This window comes from Lates calcarifer, linkage group LG17 (genome assembly GCF_001640805.2).
Source record: "Lates calcarifer isolate ASB-BC8 linkage group LG17, TLL_Latcal_v3, whole genome shotgun sequence".
In the NCBI taxonomy this organism is placed as follows: Eukaryota; Metazoa; Chordata; class Actinopteri; family Centropomidae; genus Lates; species Lates calcarifer.
In genome coordinates this window covers 24,027,050-24,051,524 of record NC_066849.1, presented here as the reverse complement: position 1 = coordinate 24,051,524, position 24,475 = coordinate 24,027,050, and the positions used below count along the sequence as shown (strand labels likewise).

At 40.9% G+C, this 24,475-nt stretch overlaps 1 protein-coding gene across 2 annotated transcripts; it reads right to left on the bottom strand.

The window, feature by feature from the left end:
• Positions 1–492: 492 nt before the first annotated feature.
• Positions 493–10,618, bottom strand: b3galt2 (UDP-Gal:betaGlcNAc beta 1,3-galactosyltransferase, polypeptide 2). Of its 2 annotated transcripts, none has more exons than XM_018670921.2 (2): positions 9,695–10,618; positions 493–2,857 (listed from the first exon to the last, which is right to left on the bottom strand). In XM_018670921.2, the coding sequence occupies exon 2, from the start codon at positions 2,505–2,507 to the stop codon at positions 1,182–1,184; it is 1,326 nt and encodes a 441-aa protein (XP_018526437.1). In that variant the 5' UTR covers positions 2,508–2,857; positions 9,695–10,618; the 3' UTR covers positions 493–1,181. The 2 variants fall into 2 exon arrangements, with proteins under 2 accessions (XP_018526437.1, XP_018526438.1); XM_018670922.2 differs by having other exon boundaries at positions 10,394–10,618.
• Between the last annotated feature and the right edge of the window lie 13,857 nt (positions 10,619–24,475).

The following is a 24,475-nucleotide window of genomic DNA, read 5'->3' as shown; positions in this document are numbered from 1 at the left end:
GAAGTCTGTGTGCCGTTTCACAGTTGGCTAACGATAGTTTGGTCAGTAAACAGTAGTACCAGCCTGCTCAGTTAGCTATGCAACAGTATTTAATAACTATCTTGTCTCCCCACAGCAACTAGTTTAGGTAGTGTGAACCATTTCTAGAGATAATTAAATCTCCACTTAGTAAACGCCTTCATTTTAAACAAAGCTAATAGTTTAGCCCCTGCAACTGGCAGGAGCCAAACTTCTTCACACATCTTTTTTTTTTGTTGTTGTTGTTGTTGTTGTTTATAATTAAAATAGGCTCAGAATCATTAATTTTGACAGTATAATGTAAAATAAACAGGATTACAAAATTACAATGTGAATCCACTGAAAGTCGATAAATAGTCATACTGAATTATCTCCCGTCCCTTAATTTGCCAATGGCATGTATATACATTTAAAATGAAAACTACTTCTTGTGTCATGAAGGATCCCAGAGAAAATACACAACTACAAACAAAATGAATTCAGTACATTTAATTAATTGATTCATTGCACATTTGGTCAAGTGCAGTCATACTCAATGTAAAGCTTTAAAAAATACAATCTCAGTCATCTCTGACATGAATCTGAGTGATTTTTTTAAATAAAATACAGTATATGACAGATAAACCTTCTCTTTAGAGTTGTGTTCTTTGATAAATATGTAAAGTAAACACTGAGAAACAGGGCAGCATAACTGGTCAACGTTAAAGATACTTTCATTCATATTTAGGTAGTGTAACTTTCAACATAATACACATACATTTCCCTTTGTCTGTGTAAACACAATTGTGTCTTAATTTTTGTCTTTTAAGCTTCGTAGAGTGTGACATACTGTACTACCCTTTAGAGGAGAACCCTCACATTAACTGTAGCATGAATAACCTCTCTGTTGGCACCTGAATCATCATAAACACTAATATTTAGCTGTACTTTTTATGCACGCTCCACATCACACAGGCATGATCTCCACTCTTCCCTTTAGAAATAGCTCACCAGGTTTACAATACTTAACATTTTTTCTCAAATTAAAAAAATAGTTTGGATCATCGACTGTACACAATACCAAAAAAAATGTGCTTTTCCCCATATAGTGTGTAGTGCTGAGTTCAACATGCCCTCTGCGCCTATCTCCCTTTTTTTTAAGTGGGTGGTAGTCACAGGATGCATCATGGAGGCCTTTCTCCGTGAAACTTTCGGTGTCTGTACCTGCCGTTCTTTTCCTTGGCCATGTTGATACAGGCATTGTGCTTGTTGCTCTGCAAGTGGTTCCAGTACTTGATGAGTTCATTAGGGTGGAACTGATGGGACGTGATTAGGTGGCTGTACTTACAACTGGAGTAAGACACCCGCCAATGGTTAAAGAGGAACTCGTTGGGAGGGGGTGCTGGGTCGATGCGCAGCTTCGCCAAGCAAATCCCCACGTAAACGTCTTCCAAGTGCAGCCTGCGTATGCTGAGAGAGGCCTGGTAGATCAGCTCGGCCATGTCCCCTGAGAACACGTACCCCGTGCCCGAGCAGAATATTGGGTAGCGCTCACTGGGGTACAATTCCGGCGGCATGTACCACTTGCTGTCCTTGTTTCGATTTGGTGCATAGCCCCTCATCAGATAGCCGGTGAAGTACCTCTGCTTGGGAGGCAGCTCGGGCTTCAGCAGCTTTTGGATGAGATACTCAGTATTGACAAACATGTCACTGTCTGTCTTCATCACGTAGGAGGCATGTGGGCAATATGTGGCCACCCAGTTCATGCCCATCAGGGTTTTGATGGTCAGGTTGTAGTAAGTATCCTGATAGTCCTGCTGGATAATGTCATGATAAACACGGCTCTCTTCCTCTATGCTGCTCTGAAGGAAGGTGTCGGAGCTCTTTCCAGTGCCGAGCAGAAAAAGACGGACAAACCCCAGGCCCATTGCTACGCTCTCATTCCCCCAAGTCTGGCGGATGGCGTTGCGGGCATCAGTCTGGCCTGGTTCTGCAGCAATGAGGAGTATGAGGAAAGGCGTGGTGTCCCTGCACTTGAAGGGCTCGTTCAGGATGTAACGGTAGGGTTGAGCACTGAGCCTCCCTCCCACACCCATCTCCTTCTGTAAACTGTTGTTAGTGCTCATGGAGTCCTCAAGCCCCATTACACCCATCCTGGCACCTCCTCCGCCTCCCCCACCTCCTGCCTCTCCTGCGGCCCCCTCCGCCTGCTGAGAGCTGAGGTTGAGCAGGGGCTTTGGCGCTACATACCCGGTCTCCCTCCACAGGCTCCTCAGGGAGCTGCTCTGGTTGGCTTCTCCCTTGGGGCTGCGGAAGCCCCTGATGGTGTAGGTCAATGGGTTTTCTCGGGGCCCACTGCGTCCCGGCAGCCAGTCCTGGTGACTGAAAAATAAGAAGAGGGTGAAGAGCAAAGCCAGTGAGAGGAGGCCTGCCACATGGGTCCGAAAGAGCGAACGCTTGACGGTCCAGGTCATCTTGATGGGACAGCAGTGCCGCCGTCTCCACTGCATGGTGCAGATCGGGGTCGCAGGAGGCTGCTGCTGCTCAAGAATGGGCGGCGCCGGCAGTCAAAAACAGTCACCTCAAACATGTGGTTGCCAACAATCAGAGGGTTATCTGAGCTGGCAGATGGGTTGGAGTGAGGCTCCTGGTGGAGTTTGGAACGTTTGAGTCCACCAGTGCAGCTTGGGGCACGTTTAAAAGGGCTCCTGGTGGAGCTAGGATGGTGATGATTCCCTGGCCATAGAGACTTCTCCCTGGCTCTTCTTTGGCACTGTAGACAAACACAGGGTCATGCTCTATGTCTTGTCTCCTTCAGGATATGATAAGGGTCACCTCCTCTGTGTTTGCTCTCTGTAATCTGAAAAGAGAAAAAAGAAACTGAGAAAACAGTCTTGGCAGTGGTCCAAAAAGAGTCCTATTCACTGGCACTGAGCCATATGTCAATTGTCTGTGTTGCAGATGTGTTTTTCATTCTACTTGTGGGAAGAACCACGCTTGTTTCTTAATCATTTTATTTACGGTTTGTTTTGGAACACTTTGGAATAATTCTGAATTAATTTCTTCCAGATGCAAAAGCCCCAATTAGAGCTTTCTGTGAATGCAGTGCCCACTATGGTAAATGGCTCTTTTGGTAAGCTGACTTAACATTTTGAAAGGGAGAAGCTGAATCAATATGACAGCATTGTAGCATCTTTGATTGGACAGGGACATAGAACACAGCATGCTCTGGGGATGTAGCATCCTGAGGAAAGAAAATGGGAGATTTAGAGAATACTGTTGCAAGCACATCAGTGGCAGAAGGGAATGTTGCTGCTGCAAAAATCACTGTGCATACTGTGCATCTGTACAGTTGAAAAAAAAGGCACATCAAGATGTGTGCCTAGTTGCTGAGATACAGTACAAAACACATTTTCAGAATGATTCAACCTCACAGTAAACGCAACTGACTCAGTGAATACATTTTCCTGTTACTTTACAAAATAACAAAATGTGAACAATCCCTACATATCATCACAAATTTGTCTCTACTCTCTAAAGTTTGTGAAACTGGGAGCTAGCACTGGCATGGTGAGGTGGTGGTTGCCTCTTGCATGTCATTATTCAGCTTAATGCCTGGGGCAGAAGTATAAATTGCAGGTTTGCTCAATGTGGTGCCGGCTAACGCTACACTGAGCCGCTTCGGCGAGCGAGTGTCATCAGCCCCCCACCACGCGTCGACAGCTCGGGAAGAGATGCATCTGTCAAAATGAGTTTTCAGGGTCCAGCAGGCAGTGGTGCCTGAGCCTGAGCCAGCTCCTGACGATAACAGCCTTCACCCGCCATTCACCTTCCACCTTCAGCTTATCAATGCTGCCTACTGTCTAGCTGAGACCACCCAAGCTGCTCGATCTTGTAACACAAACCGGTATAAATAAAGGACGTACAAGGAAACATACACACAAACATGCAACAACACAGACAAAATGTAACGTGTGGGTTTGCATCTGTTGTCCCAAGGGAGCTGTGCACCAAGGGAGGCACAGAGGCGATCACATATGCGCACATTGATTCTCTAACACACCAAGGCAAACAATCAGTTTACACAAGCACAAAATTTACTGTGCACTGCACATAATCATATACACACCAAATATTGCACACATAATCATTTTCTGTGTTCACACAAACACACAATGGCACAATATGTAATGCAGAACAGACTTAATGATACACAGAATAAACATACTGCACATATAATCACTTGTGTGTATAGACTCACAGGAAAGATGCATGTGCACTAAGCACAAAATTGTATCCACACTTAGATGCATTCATCATCATTGCTGTGCATGCTAACACACATAAGCATGCATGCATGCACACACACATCACCAGAGAAAACAGAATATGCCAGCAGAAACTTGCAGGTTGTGCTAGACTCTAGTGAATATTAATGTAGCAGCAGTGCTAGTCTTGAATCCATCCTTCCTCCCTGAGTGTATTAATTTACCGACTGCCTACATTGCCTTTTTGTTTATTTGTTTGCTTGCTCTTTAATAATTTGAAGATACTGAACAACAGAGCATTATTTTATGAAAACATTACATGCCAGCTTTTCTAAACTTCTAATTTTCATTTCCTGCTATGTTTGCTCATTCGTCATGACAATTGGCAAGGAACACGATAACCTTTTCAGGCGAGTGAGCTTACCCAGCGCAAGCAATTACGGGAGAATGAGAGGGGCCAGGGCTGGCTTTGTTTTAAAGGTTAACATACTTTACATCAAAGCATATCCAGTGTTTGAGAGATTTCTGCTGTCAACTAAATGAACATCTAGTTACATGAGCTCTGATGAAGTGTGCACACACAGAGGGGTACATGTACACATAAATACACATGTGCAGAGATACACACACTGAACAGACGCCCACACATGGCCACATCCACCCACCCACACACTCACATGTTGACTACCAGTGTATGACTTTTTTTTCTTGTTTTGTTTTTGTTTTTCTTTCAATGTAAATGTCAATGCCGCTGAGAGATCAGGCATCCATTTTTACTTTTTAGCAGTTCCATTTAATCTGCCAATGCCTCTCCTCATTAATTCATTTCTTGCCTCCCATCAATGTCACTTCTATGCAAGCCAATTAGTTACACTAGCACTAATTAAAGCCCCAGCGATTCTGCAGCGGTCAATAATCAGAACGAAGGCTGGGGGAGTGACACAGTGGTGACATACTAGGCATACATTAAAACATTGTCTCTGTCACCACATCAGCTTCAAACAGAGGAAAAAAGCTAACATAGAGGAAAAGCTTTTTACAGCGAGGTACGCACATCATTCTCCACAGGTAGTTTTCTTTGTTTCCACGCCTACATAAACAGTCTAGCCCGCTTATGCCTCCACAAAGTGTGTAATGCATGCACAACAAGCTTTGCTGATGTCGATGAGGATATGACCTTCATTCAGTAAAACAGTGCACTTTGTGATAGTGACACATTTTCCTTAGGAAAAATACAGCTTCCATTGGTGAGCCGTTTAGGGAGGCTGTTTGCTGAAGTTAGAGGTTAAATTCTGCTTTATTGAAACAGGCCTGACTGATTATGTGGCTGACTGAGGTTCTAGTTTTGTTAAATAACACGGCCTTGAAGTAACAGTTCTCATTCAACCACTACATATGCCAGATATATGAGACATATGACAAATGAGAGCTTGTTAATTGCTTAATTAAATAATTAACTGCTTCATCTAAATTTTTTTGAAAATGATAAGAAATGCCTATCATGTTCATGATTTCACAAAATGATGCAGCATGTGCTATAGATTCATTTTGTATTTAACACTTCTCCCTCTACTCGCCAAGGTTTTCAGTTTTGATGCAACAAGGTTACAAAAATGTCTATTCGACATCCAAATAAAAAAAATAAAAAAGAAAAGTAAACTAGGCTCTTCCTGTTTAGCCTTAAGTCTCTAACAAGTATTGCATTCAAATTAGGCTTCACTGACTTCAAACTGGTTATGAAGTTTGTCTGTCTGATGATTTATTGTCCTCTAATGAGAACAATGTTGTTACACCCAATGATTAGGGCCAGTACTAAGGACAATGCCTGCTGTTTCGTTTCTGTTTAATCTGAGACACTGTCCTGGCTCTTGGTCTTCACTGTATTTGTCTTAATAAACAGGTTTATCTTCAATCACTCAGCCTCTCTTTCAGACCTCTCCTTCCTTTACTTTCTTACTGTATTGCTTATGTTGGCAAGAAACATCTGAACTAGTTTCACTGCCATTGTGGTTTGGCCAGTGCTGCAAAGACTTATAGGAATTTCATATCTGCTTTTGTTCTGAGCTGATCTTCAAAAGAATCATCCAGGGAATTCAGTCCTGGACTTGGTTCAGAGACACTTGAAAGAGGAGACTGTTGGTGAGTCCACACCTCTCCCCTCAGTGCTGCCGTGGTCTCAATCTCAATCCCTCCTCGTCCTGGTCACTTTCCTCAACACTGCTCAGCTGCACTACTCCTCAACAACCTGTCATTTTCCGACTGTTATTTACCATCTGATTGCAGTGAAAAGTTCACAAAGACTGCCAAGAAAGCAAGCGAAATCGAGGTGAGGGGTGGTGCTGTCACTCCTAACTTTAAATCTCCCTTGGTCTGAGTCAATGTGAGTTATTAGACCAGATGGCAGTCCCAATTCTTAACTAAAGTGAGGAATGGGCTTTTCATATTCTTGAGCAAATGTAAATGTAGTATTATATAATGCACTAGGTCCCAGACGTTTTTTTTTTCTATGTAACCCACAGTCATCATGAACTCAAATACCTCTTTATCCAACTGCCATGTTCTAAATGTTTTTGTCTGAAGTGTTATTTAACATTTTTGATTATATAAAAGTGTATATATTGATTCAGTATTTTGTCATACAACTGAACTGACGATGGTTGGTTTAGTGCCACTGCTGTTGGCAAAGAGGTTTCAACTATTTAACCATAACTTTTAACTTGGGGCACATTGATTCTCCAAATCTACCGTTCAGTTCAGGCCTCAGTTCTGTCTTCTGTGACACGAGATTGTAGACATTTGCATCGTGGTTTCATTGTCCCTTTACTTTGTCCCATTACTTTAAGCTTTCAGCCATCCATTGCTTTTAGCTAACTTACAAAAAACTATTTAGCCATTACTTTTATTTCAACCCATTATTGAGTTATTTCATCATTAATTTTGCTATTTTAATTGTTTGTTGTTCTTTTAACTACCTTCAACTATTTATCCCTTACTTTTAGATAGAAATTTTAACTGCTCATGCATTTCTTTCTTTCCCCCAAATTAGTCACACTGCTCCACTGTCTTTCCACATACCCCCTTGCAACTGCAAAAGTACCTCTGGTAGGAAAATACCAGTATGAGAGAAGTTAGGTAAAATTTTGATACCTGCTTTCTCCTCTCCTCTCATACTATAACCAGTGATGCAGATAGCTTCAGGTTTATCTACTGAGGTTTTGAAAGATCTGACTCTGAGATTTATGCCAGAACCCAAATACAAATACAAATGGAAATGAGTGCGATTTGTGTATTAAAAATATGACATTTGGAAATTTCAACAGATCTGTCTTTCCACAAAACACTGTTCCTGTTCCTCTATATATGTTTTCACTTTCTTTCCGAGAAACAGTCCTGATAAAAACGGAGAAGGCGTATCTGAGTGAAGTCACCCTTTGAAAATGTTTGGTGTATATGACTCAACTAGGATAGGACCGCTGGGAGAGGGAGGGTTGCTTTCTTGCTAAGTGTTTCAGAGCAGATGAGTGACACTGGATGACCAGATGTTTTTTTTTTTTTAAACCCTTCATCACTAGAGGCTGGTCAGATCTGGGCCAGGCCACTTGAGCCCCCCACCACAGAACATGACCATTTCTGATCCTTAAAGGGTCAGTTCACCCAAATTACAAAAACCTCTCTGGTGGTATCTAGCTGTGCAGACAGGTTGGTTTTATTTGCCCTGGTTTTGAGGTAACTAATCTCTGGGAAGTTCTGCCTCCGCCTTAATACAGTGCAGGGAGGAGTTTTATTTTGACAGAACGTAATCCCACTGAAAACTGTTCCCAGTGACACCTGTGTAATAACAAAGAATAACAGGATCTTTTTCTTTTCAAAGACATTATGCAAGTTATTTTTTAGAGCTGAAATATTGAAGTCCACTAATCAATCAGCTGATCAACCGATGGTTAATCAGCAACTTTGATAATCATTGAGTCATTAGCAATTTTCAAGCAAAAATGTTAAACATTTCACAGGTGCAGATTCTACATTAAGAGTGTTTCATTCTTTTCTTTGTCTAATGTGACAGTTAACTGAATCTCTTTTGGATTTGGACTGTTGGACAAAAAAGCAATTTAAAGATGTCATCTTGGGTTTTAGGAAACTGTAATGGGTATTTTTCCAATGTTTTCTCATATTTTTAGACCAAAACAATTTATGAGTTATTCAAGAAGAAAAAAAAAACTAGAATAATCAATACCTGTGTAACAGCTTCAGCCGTACATGTACAAAAACAAAATGTAATCCCATTCACCTGCACTGGTGTGGACTTTACCACATAATGCATAAGTCAAAGCCATATAATGTAGACATGCAGTGCAACATTTAGATTCATTAGTCCTTTAAAAAAGGCTGCAAGAAAGGATCGAGCAGCCTTTTAAAACTCGGCTCAAAAATACAAGAGACCTCAGGGAAATAAAGCTTTGGCAGCTCCGAGCCACTGTATGTGTTGTAAATATTATATGACAGTGATTTTCTTCCACTCAACGAGAGTGATATCCACTCCTTCTCATTGTGCTGCTGCCAACTTTTACCACTGAATTTAGTTCTCGCAGTATTTCTGTTTTACTTCATTAATAAAGACCGGCTGTATTCTCCTCGCTTCGAATCTTTTCAGTGATGTCGGCTCAGATGCCACAGCAATAAATTATGAGGTGGTTTGAAAATTAGACCCTATTAAAGTTTCATAGTCTAGTGGGCAGCGTGAACACCCAGATGGTGAGCTTAGCTGCCTTTTTTTTTTTTTTTAATGTCCATCTCAGCAGTTAGCAGATATTCCAAACCATGCACAGGTTTCAGTGCCAAATAGTTCAGGCAGCTGGACGGGATGAAGTGGATAAAAAGCCCTGTTAATTGAACTGAATCAATGGAAACTCCCTGGCTTTGCCTTCTTGGCAGGTCCAAGGAGGGGATTCCTAAACTTGATTCTGTGTAAATGGATACAGAATGGACTGCTGACCCCCATTTGATAACAGAGATTGTACCTTCAGGAAGCTCTGATAGGAGAAAAAAATGACTCTGCTCTGGGCAAGGAGGAATGAAAGCTGGCATCAACATTCATCCTTACGGAGTGAAAAAATAGTAAAAAATCAAAGTATTCTTAATTTTGCAGCGATACACCTGCCTTGAACACCTGCCTGAGGGGCACTCTGCATCATTTTTGGGAGCCACTGGGGGTCCAAAAAGTGCCTGATGGAGAGGAGATACAGGATGTTGGGACATAGGGGAAGGGCATAAATGGAGATATTGATGGATGGATGGATGGATGGATGGATACAAGTCAAGAAAGCTGGGAAAGGTGGATGTCTGGATGTAATGGAGGGGAGAGGAAGGCGGGGAAGGCTAAATGAATAATGAGGATGTAGGGGACTGATGAGACGTGCAGTGCTGCGTACCTCCTCCTCATCATGCTGCTGCTGCTGCGGCTGCTGACAGGGCTGCGGTCGGCTGACGGAGTGTGTGGACCCCGGTTCCTTTACCCGCCATCACCGCCTCCTTCGCTTAGGTACAACCTGGGCTTTTAGTGCCTCTCTTTTCCCGCTCCCTGTCCTAATCACACTGACACCTTGGATATGTTACGTCCCTCGTCCTCATCCCCACAGGCTCAACAAACCTGCAGGTTTTTGGTTCTCCTCCTGCTGCGACTCCTCCTCTCCTCCCTCTCCTGCTCCTTGTGTCCGTTATACACCACGGCTCCCCTCTACCTCACTACTTAATAAATATTTTTGCTTCCCCTCGCTGTTTCACTGTTGTTTCCTGATCTTGTTCAAGTTTATGTCCGTTTCCAGGGGTGTTATTTAATATAAATGTAAGAGAAAACACCACAGCATCCACACACGTTTATCCGGAGCCCGATCTGCTGGAAGGAAGAAGGGACATCGGCAGCAGAGCAGCGGGAGTGCGGTTGGTCTTTCACGATGCTCGGCAGGCTGTTGTACAGTAAAAGCGCAGTGAGAGCGATGGAGGAAAACAAAATAATATATATATATATATATTTATACATATATCCTCTCGCACCTCTGAGTCCAATCACTGCCAAAACATGTTCCCGAGTCCTGCAGGAAAAACAATAACAGTAACTCGTCTGCTTTCACCTGCCCGCTTCGGTTTATCAGTCTGCTCCCTTTTGTTTTTCTTCTCCTGGATCTCTCCTCCGCTCCGCCTTGGACGGACCCCCGTCGGATTTATCAGCCGAGTAAGGCAGCTGCTGGCCCGGGCAAGCTGGCTGTCAGACACCGCTACACTGACGGAACTCTACCACGTCACTGCATTCTTAGCGGAGCATCTCACGTGACCCACTTAGACGCTCATGCTGCGTTCATGGGTTGTAGACACACACACTCTCTCTTTCTCTCTCTCTTTCTCTCTCTCTCTCTCTCTCTCTCTCACACACACACAGGTTTAAAAAAAAAAAAAACAACAAAACACGCCCCAGCTCAAGATGTGTTCCAACACATAATGTTATGATTAAAACTTGCTAAAGGTGCAGCCCGTAAAATTACAGTCTTGTTCCAGAGTATTATTATTCAACCCATTTAGATGAACGTTTTATTAAAGTTTGAGGACAGAGTTATTACATTAAATGGCAGTTACTATGTTTGGCACGCTTGCAAGTACTGATTTGGGTCAAGCCACGAAAAAGTTGCATTGCATTTTAAAACTCTAAAACAAACAAAAAATCAGTTTGAGGTGAGTTGTTTTTCAGCTGTAATTCACTGTGTGGCCAAGTGGAGACCCTTGTCAGCATACGTTCTGGTCTGGAGGTTTGGGCTTGGGCTTCCAACACTGTGGTAACAGTTTGGTAAAAGATCCTCTTCTGCATGAACATGTCCTATTGCACAAAGCTGCGTCCATAAAGAATGTTTTGCTGTAGAAGAACTTGACTGGCCTGCACAGAGCTTTCAACCCCACCCAACACCTTTGCAGTGACCTAAGCTTCGCGGTTGAATGAGAGCAGATCCTTGCAGCCAGGTTCCAAGTCTTGTAAAAAGCCTTCCCAGAATAGTAAAAGCAGTCTAGAAACATATTAGTGCCTATGATTTTTGGAATCATATATTCAACACTCACATATAGGTGTGATGTCCATATATTTTTGGCCACTCGGAGTATTCATAAATATTCATATATTTAGTAATAGTATAGTAACAGTTAGAAACAAAAGAGGAAGTGTATGTACAGGAACCTGACACAGATCCTAGTAAGGGCATGTGTGAAATGTCATTAGTCTGTGAGTTTTAAAGTGGAAATTATGCAGCTTTATTGTGCAGACTGACCGTCTGTTAATGGCATACTTTTACTACTGATTGTGAATGAGATGAAAAGATAATAGATGGATTCATGATCCCAAATATCTGATTGCAGATTAGGGGGTGATAGTGTAAGAATTCAGCTGGGTAGTACAGCTATCATATTCTATAGAGAAAAAAGAGCATTTGCAACCAGTGTCCTCCTGAAAGCTAAAGTGGGTGGTATTTCCAAATAGGAAACTCATTCCTCCCACTTTTCTCATATTCACATGAATGCAGCACTGCTCCTGTCATTCCCCCCTCTCCTCCCTCTCCCAAGCCCACCACCCTGCTCCCCCTCTGTGGGCGGAAAAAAGGGGATTTAACTCCGTGAGAGCATGGTGGCCAGTGGTTGTCTGGTAACAGCTGGATTTGCCACCATTGCGCTCTTTGTTCAACACTGCTGGCTTTGGTTCCATGGTTTCTGCTGCTCAGTGCCATTTTAAAACTCTTTCAAATTAAAAACTGTGATTGTTTGCTACATTAGTAATGCATCATTATGCACACATGATTACCAACTATATTTAGCATCCTTTCATATCTACAATGACAAAGAAATAATATAAAACAAACGTGTGCTTGTGGCCGTTGACAGCACTGACTCTTTCTCCATTACAGCATGATGATGAAACTCTACCTGCCTCGTTAATGACTTAAACACAATGCAAACCCTTCATCAGCCTTCAGTCATGTTTACACTCATGCACCTCCAGAGACCAGCATGTTCCTTGATAAGCGATGAAAGCAGCTTGTCTCTTTTTCCTCTCTCGGTAGAAGTGGAGCAGATGGAATTATGGCTCATGCAAAAGCAGCTTGCTACTTCAGGGACAGTAAGCCTGTGGGAGAACAGCCTCTTGCAGCACTGTAAATATTGTAAGGTAGCACCACAGCATAGGAGCACAGGTGACTGAATAATTAATAGGAGCTGTGTCTTTGACAGAAATACTTTGGAGGCCATTAGCTCTGCTACCTGGCCAGTGAGAGCATATTTGTCATAAGAAAGTAATGCTGGGGTGGTGATTGATTCTCCCATGGTTGCCAGGTTAGAAGCAGCGCGCCTCTGTACATTAATATCATGTGGCATCTATTAGATAGGTGACTTCCTCAACTCGTCTAGCCCGGTTGCCTCAGCAAAGACCCGTGTATCAAAATTTAAATTGTCATCATTAATTGCTGGTGCTCGGGGAGTATCTCAGAACACCACGTCTGCTTCTCTCACTGTAACTCTGAGAAACACAGGCTCCATCACAGACACATGCACACAGACAGAGATGTCCTCGCATACAGTAGACATTGTGCAAAAAAACAAAACAAAAAATAAAACATATTTTATTACTTTACTTAAATTTCTTAGTGATTCCTCTGCAGTCGTTTTTTATAGACTGGATTGCAGCCCCTGTAATGTGATCTCTTTTTATCTCGCAATATTTAAACACCCATTCCTTGAAGTACAAAGTCAATAAAAAGATGTGTGTGCTTTGGCACCAAACAAGGCACTATTCACAGAACATGACTGCTGTGAAAAAAACAAATAAGGACAGAGACTGCATTCCATTATTGCATTTTTTGTTTTGTTTCAAACACACTTCTAAAAAGTGAAAAAGTATGAAAGTGCAGCCACAGTTTCTTGTCTTTGCAGAGCAGTAAGTTCAAACACAAATGGTCCAGCATTTGCATAGCAACCTGGAAACACTTTCACATTTGAATAATTTCTAATTTCTATGCTCTCAGTCGTGGTCAGTTCACCATATTGGCAAGTTCTGAAAAGAAATGCTAAATGACACAGCAAATAATGCATTTATATCAGCCTACTCACATTGTGAATTAACCCATTTGATGAGCCAATAGATTTTTCTTTGTTCTAATTCTTTCTAATGCACATTTTCCTCGGGTTGTTCTGTACTTTACTATCTCTTCTTCTCATAGACACTGCTTGAGGAAGGCAAGGTTGGTTATCTCAACTCTATGCCTTTTAAGAAATGCAGCCTTAGATGAAATGTGAGCTGTTATTGCTTCTCTTAAAGAGTGCAGTCACAATGTCCTGTGGCAGAGCCTCAAGTGCACACAGGGATGTCTCTCTGAATATCTTTGTCTTCACTCAGACTCAGGCCTCCTTTCCATGAACAAAAATCGTGGGTCAGCTCAATTACAGCAGAGGACTCATTATAAAACATTAAGAATTAATTCACTCAGTTTCATATTATCTTAAAATGACACTCGTGTAAGTGTGACTTTTATCATTTATATCATAACAGGGCACACTGAGTGACACAAGGAATAAAAAACAGATTTTGCTTGTAGCGACTACCTTTACACCTGCAATCAACATGTTTTAATTATGTGTTTGCATATGTTGATGAAGTTACAGCATTTTCATAAATTACACATGGTTTGGTTTGTACAAGCTGTATTAGAAAAAAAGCCTCCAGGGTGGTAAGAGATGCATTCAACCACCTTAATGACAAAATAAAAATGGAATGTATCACACATCCATATTTTCTGATTCCAGAGTAGATGCAGTCAGAAAATGCATGCAATTGATTCAGTTGGCAGGCAGTTTGGATAGTAGCATGACTGTCAAAGTGGATTGTCTGGATTCTCACAGTGTTTACTGTCAATATACAGAGACAGAATTATGAGAGCTGGCATACATGCATGCTTGTCTGTGTTTTTACACAAGACAGAAAAATCTGATTTCAGACTGTATACAGTCAACACATTTTAATTCTATGTGTAAATCCAACTCGATCCTATCCAATCACATCTGGATATAAAATACTTGTCATTGCCTGGGCAAAAGAAAGCCAGAGCTGTCTGGTCATTGCTGCCAGATATAGATGAGGTCAGATGGTCTGAGATACAGCCTCAATGTACCAATCAGCCATGTAAACAAGAAGAGCTGGAGGTGAAAGCAGGAAGTCGTGGACTGTTACAAGGGATGGATCACATTTCTTTTTGGTCAGGAGAATACTGTGAGGTGATCTCATAATTAACAGCCTTTACAATCAATCAAAAATCCACACTGACATGATGGTTTACAGGAAAGGTAATTTACGGTACATGTAATGAAAGAAAAAAGAAAGAAACAAACAATAAAAAAGACAGTTGCTGGCAACACATAAGATACTTATTGCCAGCAACATAATCTCAAAAGTCCAATTTTGCACTCAGCAAGCAGGTCAAAGGAAAAATAAAACCAGAGCTGCTACTCAAAAAAGAAAATCACAAAATAAACCTTTTTAAGGGTGTTGTCTCAGCCAGCAGTTTCTGTCTCTAACTATTTTACACTTAAAAGGCAGAAAGTCACCAATGTCTCCAGATATTACGCATACTCTCAACACATTAGCCAGCATCATGTTGTTCCTGAACTTTTATTCACACTAAATAACCTTACAGTAATATTTTCTGTTGTAAATAATACAACTATACTGTATGCATCATTATTATAGGAAATAAGAAAATATTTATACTGAATATAACATTAGAATAGTATAACTTTATAATTTACTATTCAGTGCTAAATATGCTACCAGCATGTATATAACACAGTAACATAAATAATTTACCTCATATAAATACATGCTTAACTGGGTCTTTAATCCATTACATAACACGTTTCAGATTATAATGTGTGGTACACCTTATGCAATTAGTTTTATATCAGTACACTTTAAAGAGATGTAGAGTGTAGGAGGAATTCAGCAGAATGGAGTGGTTAGAGAGGCTGTCCATCAACCACACAACTCAGCTTTAAGGCTTTGTGTGGGCCTCTGGACACCTGCATGGAATGTCCTCAGCCAAAAGACTAGTTGCTGTTAGACAGCCTGTGACCTCTGTGGTTGAAAAAAATCATTTGCAACCATTAGAATATTCTCAAACACAATTTTGTTTCAGTAAATATAAGTGATTTTTTAAATTGTAGATTGCTGTTGAAAAGCAATAGTCAGCATACCAGTTTGTGTTATGAGATGAATGTCGGTCAAATCTATTTAAGAATTTCAAATTCAGTTAAGCACCCAACCCATCAAGGACAAAATTAACTATTAGCAACATGAAGGAATGGCCAGTTACTTTTCCTGTCAGAAACATAATCACAAATTGCTGGTGCACCAGTTTTACAACAGTTTGAACCAATGGTGGCAGCTGGTGCAAACAGACGTGGAATAAGCATGGAAGAGGACGATATCAAAACACAAAACATGTGTGACGGATCAACTGTATTCAATCTAACATCTGACAAACTCTCACAGCACCCTGGATTGAGCCGTAAAAGGCTGGTATCGTGAAACCAATTGCACATGTGTAGTACAAGTATTACCCATAGGAAGAAATTCATGTGGTTTCATGACAATAAAACATGGGAGGTTGTTGTTAGTGGATTTTTGAACTTGTATGTGAAGACCTGTGTCCAACTCCTTCAGGTTTTGCTAAGTCTTGCTAAACTAAGCTAATCACCTCCTAACATTAGGCATTTGACTGGTATCAATTTTCTGATCAGCAAGAAAGTAAATACTGTGAAGTGTATTTCCCAAAAATGTCAAACTATTCCTTTAAATTCCAAGGTCTTTGTTGTTAATACCTGGCACCTGAAACTGCACAGTAGCTCCTTCTGCTATGGATGCCTGCTGTTTCATTTACATTGTGCTGGAATGGTGGTTAAACTACTGACGGGAACAACATTTGAAGTGACCTGTTCAGTGAAGTGATCCAATTTTAATGGAACTGACCAACCAATCAGACACAAGGATTTTGTTTTGGTCATGGTATAAGAGCTTTTATCTAAACAGCTGTGAGGGACAATTTGGCATTCTAAGATAAAGAAAATGTTGAACTAGAACCTTTGGGGTCCTTTGATCCAGGACCAGTGAGTGAACCAAAATTGTGCCATGGTTCAGTTGAGTTTCTGAACAAAAACACCAGAAACCAGACAGATAACAGATCAATCAGTGGGTATTCAGTTGTGACCATTCTTTATTAGTTAAATTATGATTACATTTTTGTGTTACCACCTTGTGATACATTTAGCCGACAGAGCTTGGCTGGTGTGGAGAGATAGTCTCAATAGATCTTCAGGGGTATTGGAGATGGAGGTATCTAGGAAGATGCTCTGTGCACCTGTATTTTTCTGATAATGTAAGCACAACTGAATCTAGACATGGATCAAACACTGCTGTTGCCTTTTCTATTCCAAACTTTCTTTCCTTTAACTGTCAGATTTTCTAAAAATGTGTCTATATTGCATAGTATGTGTTCGTAAAATTGTTGAAACTGCAGTTCTCTAAGAGCATCTGGTGGAGGAATTTTAAAGCTACATCTAGCATCGTATCACATACTGGTGGAAATAATCATGCTTAAAGCCTAAACCTAACCTAAACCTAAACCTAACTCACACAAAAAACAAAATTTTCTCGCTTATTCCCAGTGGTATCGAGCCATGCATACAGTTCTGGTTTTATGTGCTGAGCAGTGAGCTTTAAGGTCTCTCCGTCACTCAGGACAGTTGCCATGGACTATTAATACCTTTGGGTTTTTAGGTTATTCAGATGAACTGAGATAATAGATAGACACTGTCTTTGTTTTTCCATTTCTTCTTCCATCACAAATGCCTCCATTGCACTGTGACCGCTACTGATAGATTAACGTACGAGTAGTATTTTATTGTTGTGGCTGGTCAAGGTGGAGCAAGTTTCAATAACTGTTTGTACAATTAAATATTTCAGTCTTGTAGTTTCCATCCTGGGGGAACAACTGGGTTTAGAGGTGGGCTGATGGCTGATGGCCCTCTGCTTTGGAGGAAAGGATAACGAGATAAATCTGGGAGTCATGAGATGATTAATGCAGTGGCAAAGACTAAAAATCTGAGTTCTGGTACATTAATTTGTGTTCACATTTAAAAGAAATTTATTCACAACCACCTAAAAAAGGTTTCCAGGAAACAAAAATGTAAAATGATAAATGCTTGGTTGCGTTTGATAATATATGCCATTTGTACCCTTCCTGCTGGTTTTCAGGAAAGCTTTTTTCAAGCTGCTGACTGATCAGATCAAAATCTGAGTCTTTATTAGCTCCACAGTTGAGGAATCCTTCACCCTCTTGGTCTTGATGTCTACATCATGACCCACACTTACATGTGACAATGAAAGTTCTAATAAATAACAAGGCTTGTCAAAGGCTTGTCAGTATCAAGTGCTGCAGTGAAAGCCAGATAGACTAAATTATGCATATGGACAAGGAACAGGCAAAGCATCACACTTGACAATAGCAAGGCTCCATTAGCATTGTGCAGTCGACCGTATGTGAACCTGATGTTCAAGATCAAAGCAGAGATCTTGTTTCAATTTAAGTATTTTCCCAGTGGAAGAATGTTTGAGTCCTTCAAAGACAACTGCGTTTGTTTTCTTTCTCCCGATGGTTTTGAGGTAGTTGCTCTGTAAATTCAACATTCCTGCAGCTGTTCTGAAGGACATACAGACGGCTCCTTTCATGAAAGATTTGATTACTCTACACCAAAGTATTTGTCAGAATAAGCTATGATTAATTCATATCATAACCTCAGAAGTTTGTGAGATTTTGTCTGGCACTGTATCTCTCCTTCCCTTCTTTAGTGGAAAGATGATACAGCCTTGATTGAGTTAGTGCTTCAGTTAGTGCAACAGTCAAAGCAGGATGAGGAAATGCTGCACTTTGGTGAGCCCAGTTGGAAACAAGCAATAGCAGTTTAAATTTGAATTATTTGAGAGTGAAATTAACTTCATAGCCAGTAAACTACACTCTCCTCTGCAATGGTGACAAATATCCTTTATGGGGAGTTTTCTATGGACACATAGAAATATGACCTACAGTATGTCGTGCTGTAATTATTTGACTTTTCTGTTATCACTTTCTGCTAACATTTTCCTGTGGTTAACAAGCTGGACACTTGATATATGGACGTGTGGGCATTGTGTGTGCTTGCTCATGTCCATGTCCGTTTGTGTCTATGTTCAAGAGCATATTCACCAGTTTATACTGTTTGTGTGGGCCTCTCTGTCAGTGTGTCCTTTTCAAAATTTTTTTGTAAACATACATGTGTGGGTGTAAAAGTTAGCTTACCCATGTTTGCCCTCCCGTGTGTGAGTGAGCGTGTGTTTGAAAAACGGTGTCCGCTGTGGGCATGTTGGCGGTGGGATGGGTAAAACGCAGAGGTCAGCTATCACTTTGAAACATGCTGGTCCTTATCTCTGCCACGAGGCCTAATAGAGTAATGAATCAACATAAAGCCCAGGACTCTCCTGAATGGACCGCTGCCTCCTCCAGCAACACTTGCGCTTTACTTCGACTACACTTACTGCCTCTGTAAGCATCTTTTGCCCTCGACCGTTGTTTATGGGCGGTTTTCAGAAGTCCCTGAATTGTGACTACTGTCAGAGGTGTATTCACACATGAGCAGCCCTGCTGCCTCATCTTACAGTAAGCCACTATGAAATAACCCCGACCACGGACAAATGGGATGGAGGGTGTTTTGGGAGGGAGGGTAACAGTCCACAAAAGGGAAGGCAGCATATCTGTGATCACCTTATGATCTCGCTCATGACTAGTGCCAAATCACTGACTACATTTATTATGAGCTCTGACAGAAAAAGGGGAAAAACGTGATTCACAGCACAGCCAGACTAGCAGAAGAAAAGGCTTCTTTTAAACAAATGGTTTGTCAGGCGGCTGCAAAGGATAGATGAAGTTTGGTTGATGCCTTCAATTGGCAGAAAGAAAAAGACTTGTATGAGACTTATTAGGTGTTCAAAGCTCCCACTAGCTGCTATTTAGCCTGTAGCGCAAAGAAAATTACATTTTTCTCTGAGTGACAGTTCTAGTGAATATGTGTCTCACAGTATCATTCATTAGCCCATTGATGATGATTGCTGACTCACTGTAAGCAACACAGTTTCAATCAATTTTCATTTGCAGTGCTTTGAATATTCACACAGCATGTAAAGCTTAAGACAAAGAAGTGTACAACCTGTTGTGAAATCCAGTATTGTTCATTAAAAAAAACAGACTGTTACATTAGACATCGCGCTCAGCACTACTACAGATGAAGAGGCTTTTTTTCTCTTGTGAGTTTTAGTGCTGCCACATTTCAGTCACCACACTAGTCAAATACTGAAGTTAAGCACTGTGTCCTCGAGTGATGCAAGGTTTCTGTCAATACCCTGACTGTAGTTATGTACAACAGCTGGACCAGGTAAGAGCATAATAGTATGTATTGATGGCAATAAAACTGTGCAAGCTGGCTGTAAGGAGGATATCTACACACCCGGGACCAGTTTTAACAACATGTAAGCTGCAGTTTGCGAGATGAGATCATTTTCTCTTGCTTGTTTGAACATGTTTTACTAATCAAAACAATGAGCCTGTTAGAGGCCTGTAGAACTGGCAAATATAACACTCCCCTAACAGCAACTGTCTAATCATAGCTTAGTTTTTTCCACATGATGAAGCACTGCTCATGGGCTGTGGTAGGAGAAATACTCTGCATTTAAACCAGTTGGATAGTTATATCTTTGTGAAGCCCTTTCATAAATCAAAAATGCAAAAATGTAATTTTAAAATATAAAGGAGCTGCAATTATTAGTAGCCCAACTAACTAGCTTACTGTTCACAGTATTACCTTAGTGCAGGATCAAAGGGACTTAACAAATGTTCAATTTATGAAATGTGACTTTGCCACCATTTGTTGTCTTCATGTAAAGATTACCAAAAACAAGCCTTGAGCAAATTACCTTGAATTTATCTTATGTTCTTACCATTTTTATCATCATCAAGACATGTAGAAGGCAGTGTCCACACTAACAGACACAATGGGAACGAGAAATGGCCTCAGGCTGTTGACAAGCCACCCCTAATCCACCATACAGTCATTTCTCCCATACAGCCCATGATATGTGATTAATAAGATTGAAAAGTAAGCGCTCAAGTTTGAAATGAGCTACTTCAGAATTAGTCAGTTGTCACCAAAATCACATAAATAATTAAATATATTTTATTTGATTAATTATGTATTACGCTACAATATCCAGAGAGAATATATTAGCTAAAATAAGGCATAACACTCATCAGCATCAACCTTGAACCCAAGACCTCCCGCACGTATGGTCACATCCATGTGACCACATTAAATAAATGATGGTAACACCAGCATCATTCATTACACAATCCATGACCCATAGCCTGTGGTATTTTAGAGTGACTGCACAGAAATCCTCCTTTGTCCTTTGTGTCACACCTGAGATTTTACAACAGTGTGACCAGCTGAAATGAACCAATCCAAAGATGCAAATGCACCAGAGTCTGTTTAAACTGCTTGAAGCAGGTCAGATATGATCCTAAGTCGGATATGATGAGTGTTATTTATTCCTTAAGTACCGGCTCCCCATATGGACCTGACATCTGAACACTCTCATCTTGGATATTAGGCCTAAGGGGTTCACAAGATGTAATTCATACCAGAGAAATACGCCATCTGCCTTTCATACATTATGCTTTTTAATTCCTGCATTACCTGCACTACTGTGTTTTTTATGAGGATATTTTTAGCTCGTACAAGGCTCATGCACATATGCTTCATTCTTGGCCTCTGGTCATATTTAATGTCATCGCATGTGCTGAGCAAGTCCTTGCTCACTCAGTCTGCATGATGATGCTCTTATGATACAGGCTAGTAACTAAAAGTAAACCTCAGCACAAATTGCCAGTGTTACCAGTCTTCAAAGAGAATACATTAACCAATTTCCATTGGCTTTCAAAAGGTTCTCTGTTTGAACTCATAGGCTGAATTTCTTTTTTTTAATATCAAAAGAAAATGGTTGCCCTAAAAAAGAACATATACTCTAACCCCCCTCTCTTTTTCTCTTTCATTCACTTTCTCTCCAGTACATTTTAGTGCAGATGAACAACAGTCAGCATTTCTACTCAGTTTTGTACAATGTAGCATGAGATACGTTCATAAAATGTAAACAATAGCTATTCTGTGTTGCTCTAATCAATATTTAATACAATAATAATACATCAAATGACACTATATAATGTGAAGGGTGTTGCTCATAGTGACGAACCCACACAGAATTCTCACCTGATTTTTAAATTCCCTTCAGCTCTACAGCACACTACTGTTTTCAGCCACAACATGTAGATGTTAAACTCCATATTAGCATATCACAGATAAATATGGTTTTATCACAAGTACACACTTCAACCTCAGCAGGAAACAGATTTGTTGTTTTCTATTTGTGGTCCACTTTAACTCTCCTTCTCACTTTCAGTCCTGTTGAAGTAGTCTGACATTTTAGGAAATACTCCAACTTTTTCTTCCCAAGATTTAGATGAGAGGATTGACACCACTTTGATATCTGCACAGTCAAAAAGGCTGAAATGCATATTTCAAGTCAAAGAAAATAAGTGTTTTGTGTAGTATTTTGCTTGGTTCTGATCTCTGCTAAGATCATCAGTTTTGTATTTCCTACTGGCAGACATAAATGGTGACTACACTCCAGCGTTGCCTCTCTAAGAATAGAATGATAGTGTTATGAGAGCAGCACATGGTCAAACACCCCGACATGTTCACAAAATGCAGTGGAGGCATTACAATGTGCAAGTACTCCCCTTGTTGAATTTTGGTAGCACATCTGAAGAGCAGCATTTAGAGGGTTGATGTGCTGAGCTTCACAGCATGAATCTCAGATTTGTCCTTACTTGTTGGCAGTGATGTCTCCAACAAGAATTTCAGAGATTGCTTAACATGAGATTGATGCTTACAGCAGCACCACTTCGCCCTTATCAAACCCAGCGTTGCCTTTGAGAGGAGAATATAATGCTTCTCGTTTGATTGTTTTGTTTTGCCTCTCTGTTTAACTCAGAAGAGGCATGCAGTTTGGCATGCACATGCGTTGGCTTCTCTCTGTGGAGCAGACACATATAAATCCTTTTACGCACAATCCTGCCAAACTACCCTGTAGGCAGGCTTTGCATTCGAAATGTACAATTAGTTATCCCTGTTTGGTTTGAATGCAACATTTCTGAAACATCAGGCCCGGGAGCAACACACAGAATGGCAGCAGCGACCCCATACATTGTACCTCCTTGTTGTTTATTCTCTCCCTTGGTTTCTGTCTTGCTCTTTCCTTTCCCTTTCATTCTTATTTTCGCTCCTTTTCTCTCTCTCTCTTGTATATCCTGAGATGAACTGGAAAGTGTGAGTCGTCACCTGGAGGGGGGATGAGGTGAGTCTGCAATCGTGTCTTTATGGAGGTTTCATTCACTGCAGTATGTGTTTTGGCAGAAGCATAAACATGCTCCCTGAGCTTCCCGGTCAGGGTTGAGGGAGTAGATGGGATAAACTGAGGTACTTCATCTAATCAGCAGGGCCAGCGGCGTGCTGCAAAGCCAGCTGTTGGCCAGTGGCAGGCGGGGGCAAAAATCTGCTTGTATTACCTGCTTCTAGCACTGACCCCTAGCGTGCCCCCTCGCTGTGCCTAATCTACAAAGACATTAATACAGGCAGTGCTGGCTCACAACAAGGCTGTTAGGGGAGGCTTTTTAATCGTACTAAGTGTTCTGCTGGCAAATGGAAAGCTTTTTTCATAAACTCCACATGAAGGATTAAAATCTAGTTCAACATGCTAAATGGTTATATTAAAGGAATGCATTTTTAGCTCTGTGTTCATGGTCTATTTTTTGAGGGAGTTTCCATTTTTTACATCCTCCTACAGGGTCTGAATGATTTTGGAAACAATTTAAAAGCAGGGAAAGCTGCATGGAAATTCCCCGGAGAAGCATGTTTGATAACATGTCTTCTGCCAATAGCCAATCTTTTATATCAAGGCCAGAGGGGGCTTGGTAAGGTCACACAGAGCCACCTACACATCGACAACAAGCAGATTTAAAAGCACAATTGTTTTGCTCAGCTGATGAATTAAGGGAACTGCATGGACCTGAGCTTTCTGTCTCTGTTCTGAAATAATACAATGCTTAGAAATAAAGCTCCACTTCCCAGTAGACACTGAACTGAATACTGAATTCTACCAAACATCTGTTGTAGTAGGAATGTAACACAAAACTATCAAACTGTATCTGTGTATTTCACAAAAATGCTTGTATTCAGTTTTTTTTTTAACCATGTATACAAGGCTTATACTGCAAGGTTTTTGCTACTTCAAATATTTCAAATATTTTTTTTATCCTTCATACTTATATGTATACATTAAAAAAAATATATGAAGTTAGCCAAAGCACATTGACACTGGGAATACTGGGAAAATGTTCTGTGGACTGATGAAACTGAGGTTGAAGCACTATATCCAGCTTTGAAAGGGCATTGCATACAGCAACATGAAAACATCATCCCAAAGGTGAAATATGGTGAAGGGAGAATCATGATTTGGGGATGTTTTGCTGCCTGAGGGCCTGGACAGCTCACCATTACAGAGAGGAAAATGATGGTGGCTGTCCGCCAGCTGAGGCTCAGCAGAAGTTGGATGATGCAGCAGGACAATGACCCTAATCATCAAAGTAAATCTACTACAGAATGACTTCAAACAAAGAAAATCCCCCTTTTGGAGTGGCCCAGTCTGAGCCCAGACCATAATCCAATAGAGATGCTGTGGAGTGACCTCAGAAAGCTGTTCACACCAGACATCCTAAGAATATCGCTGAGCTGGTGCGTCTCTGTGAGAAAGAATGGTCCAAAATTCCTCCTGAACTTTTTTTAAGGTTTAAGGTTATTGCTGCCAAAGGATGTTGGACCAGTTATTAAATCCAAGGGTTCACTTACTTTTTCCAACAGCGTGGTGAATGTTGGATGAATAATGAAGAATGGGTGCTTTCAATAAAGACAAGGAAGGTGATAATTGTCTGTAT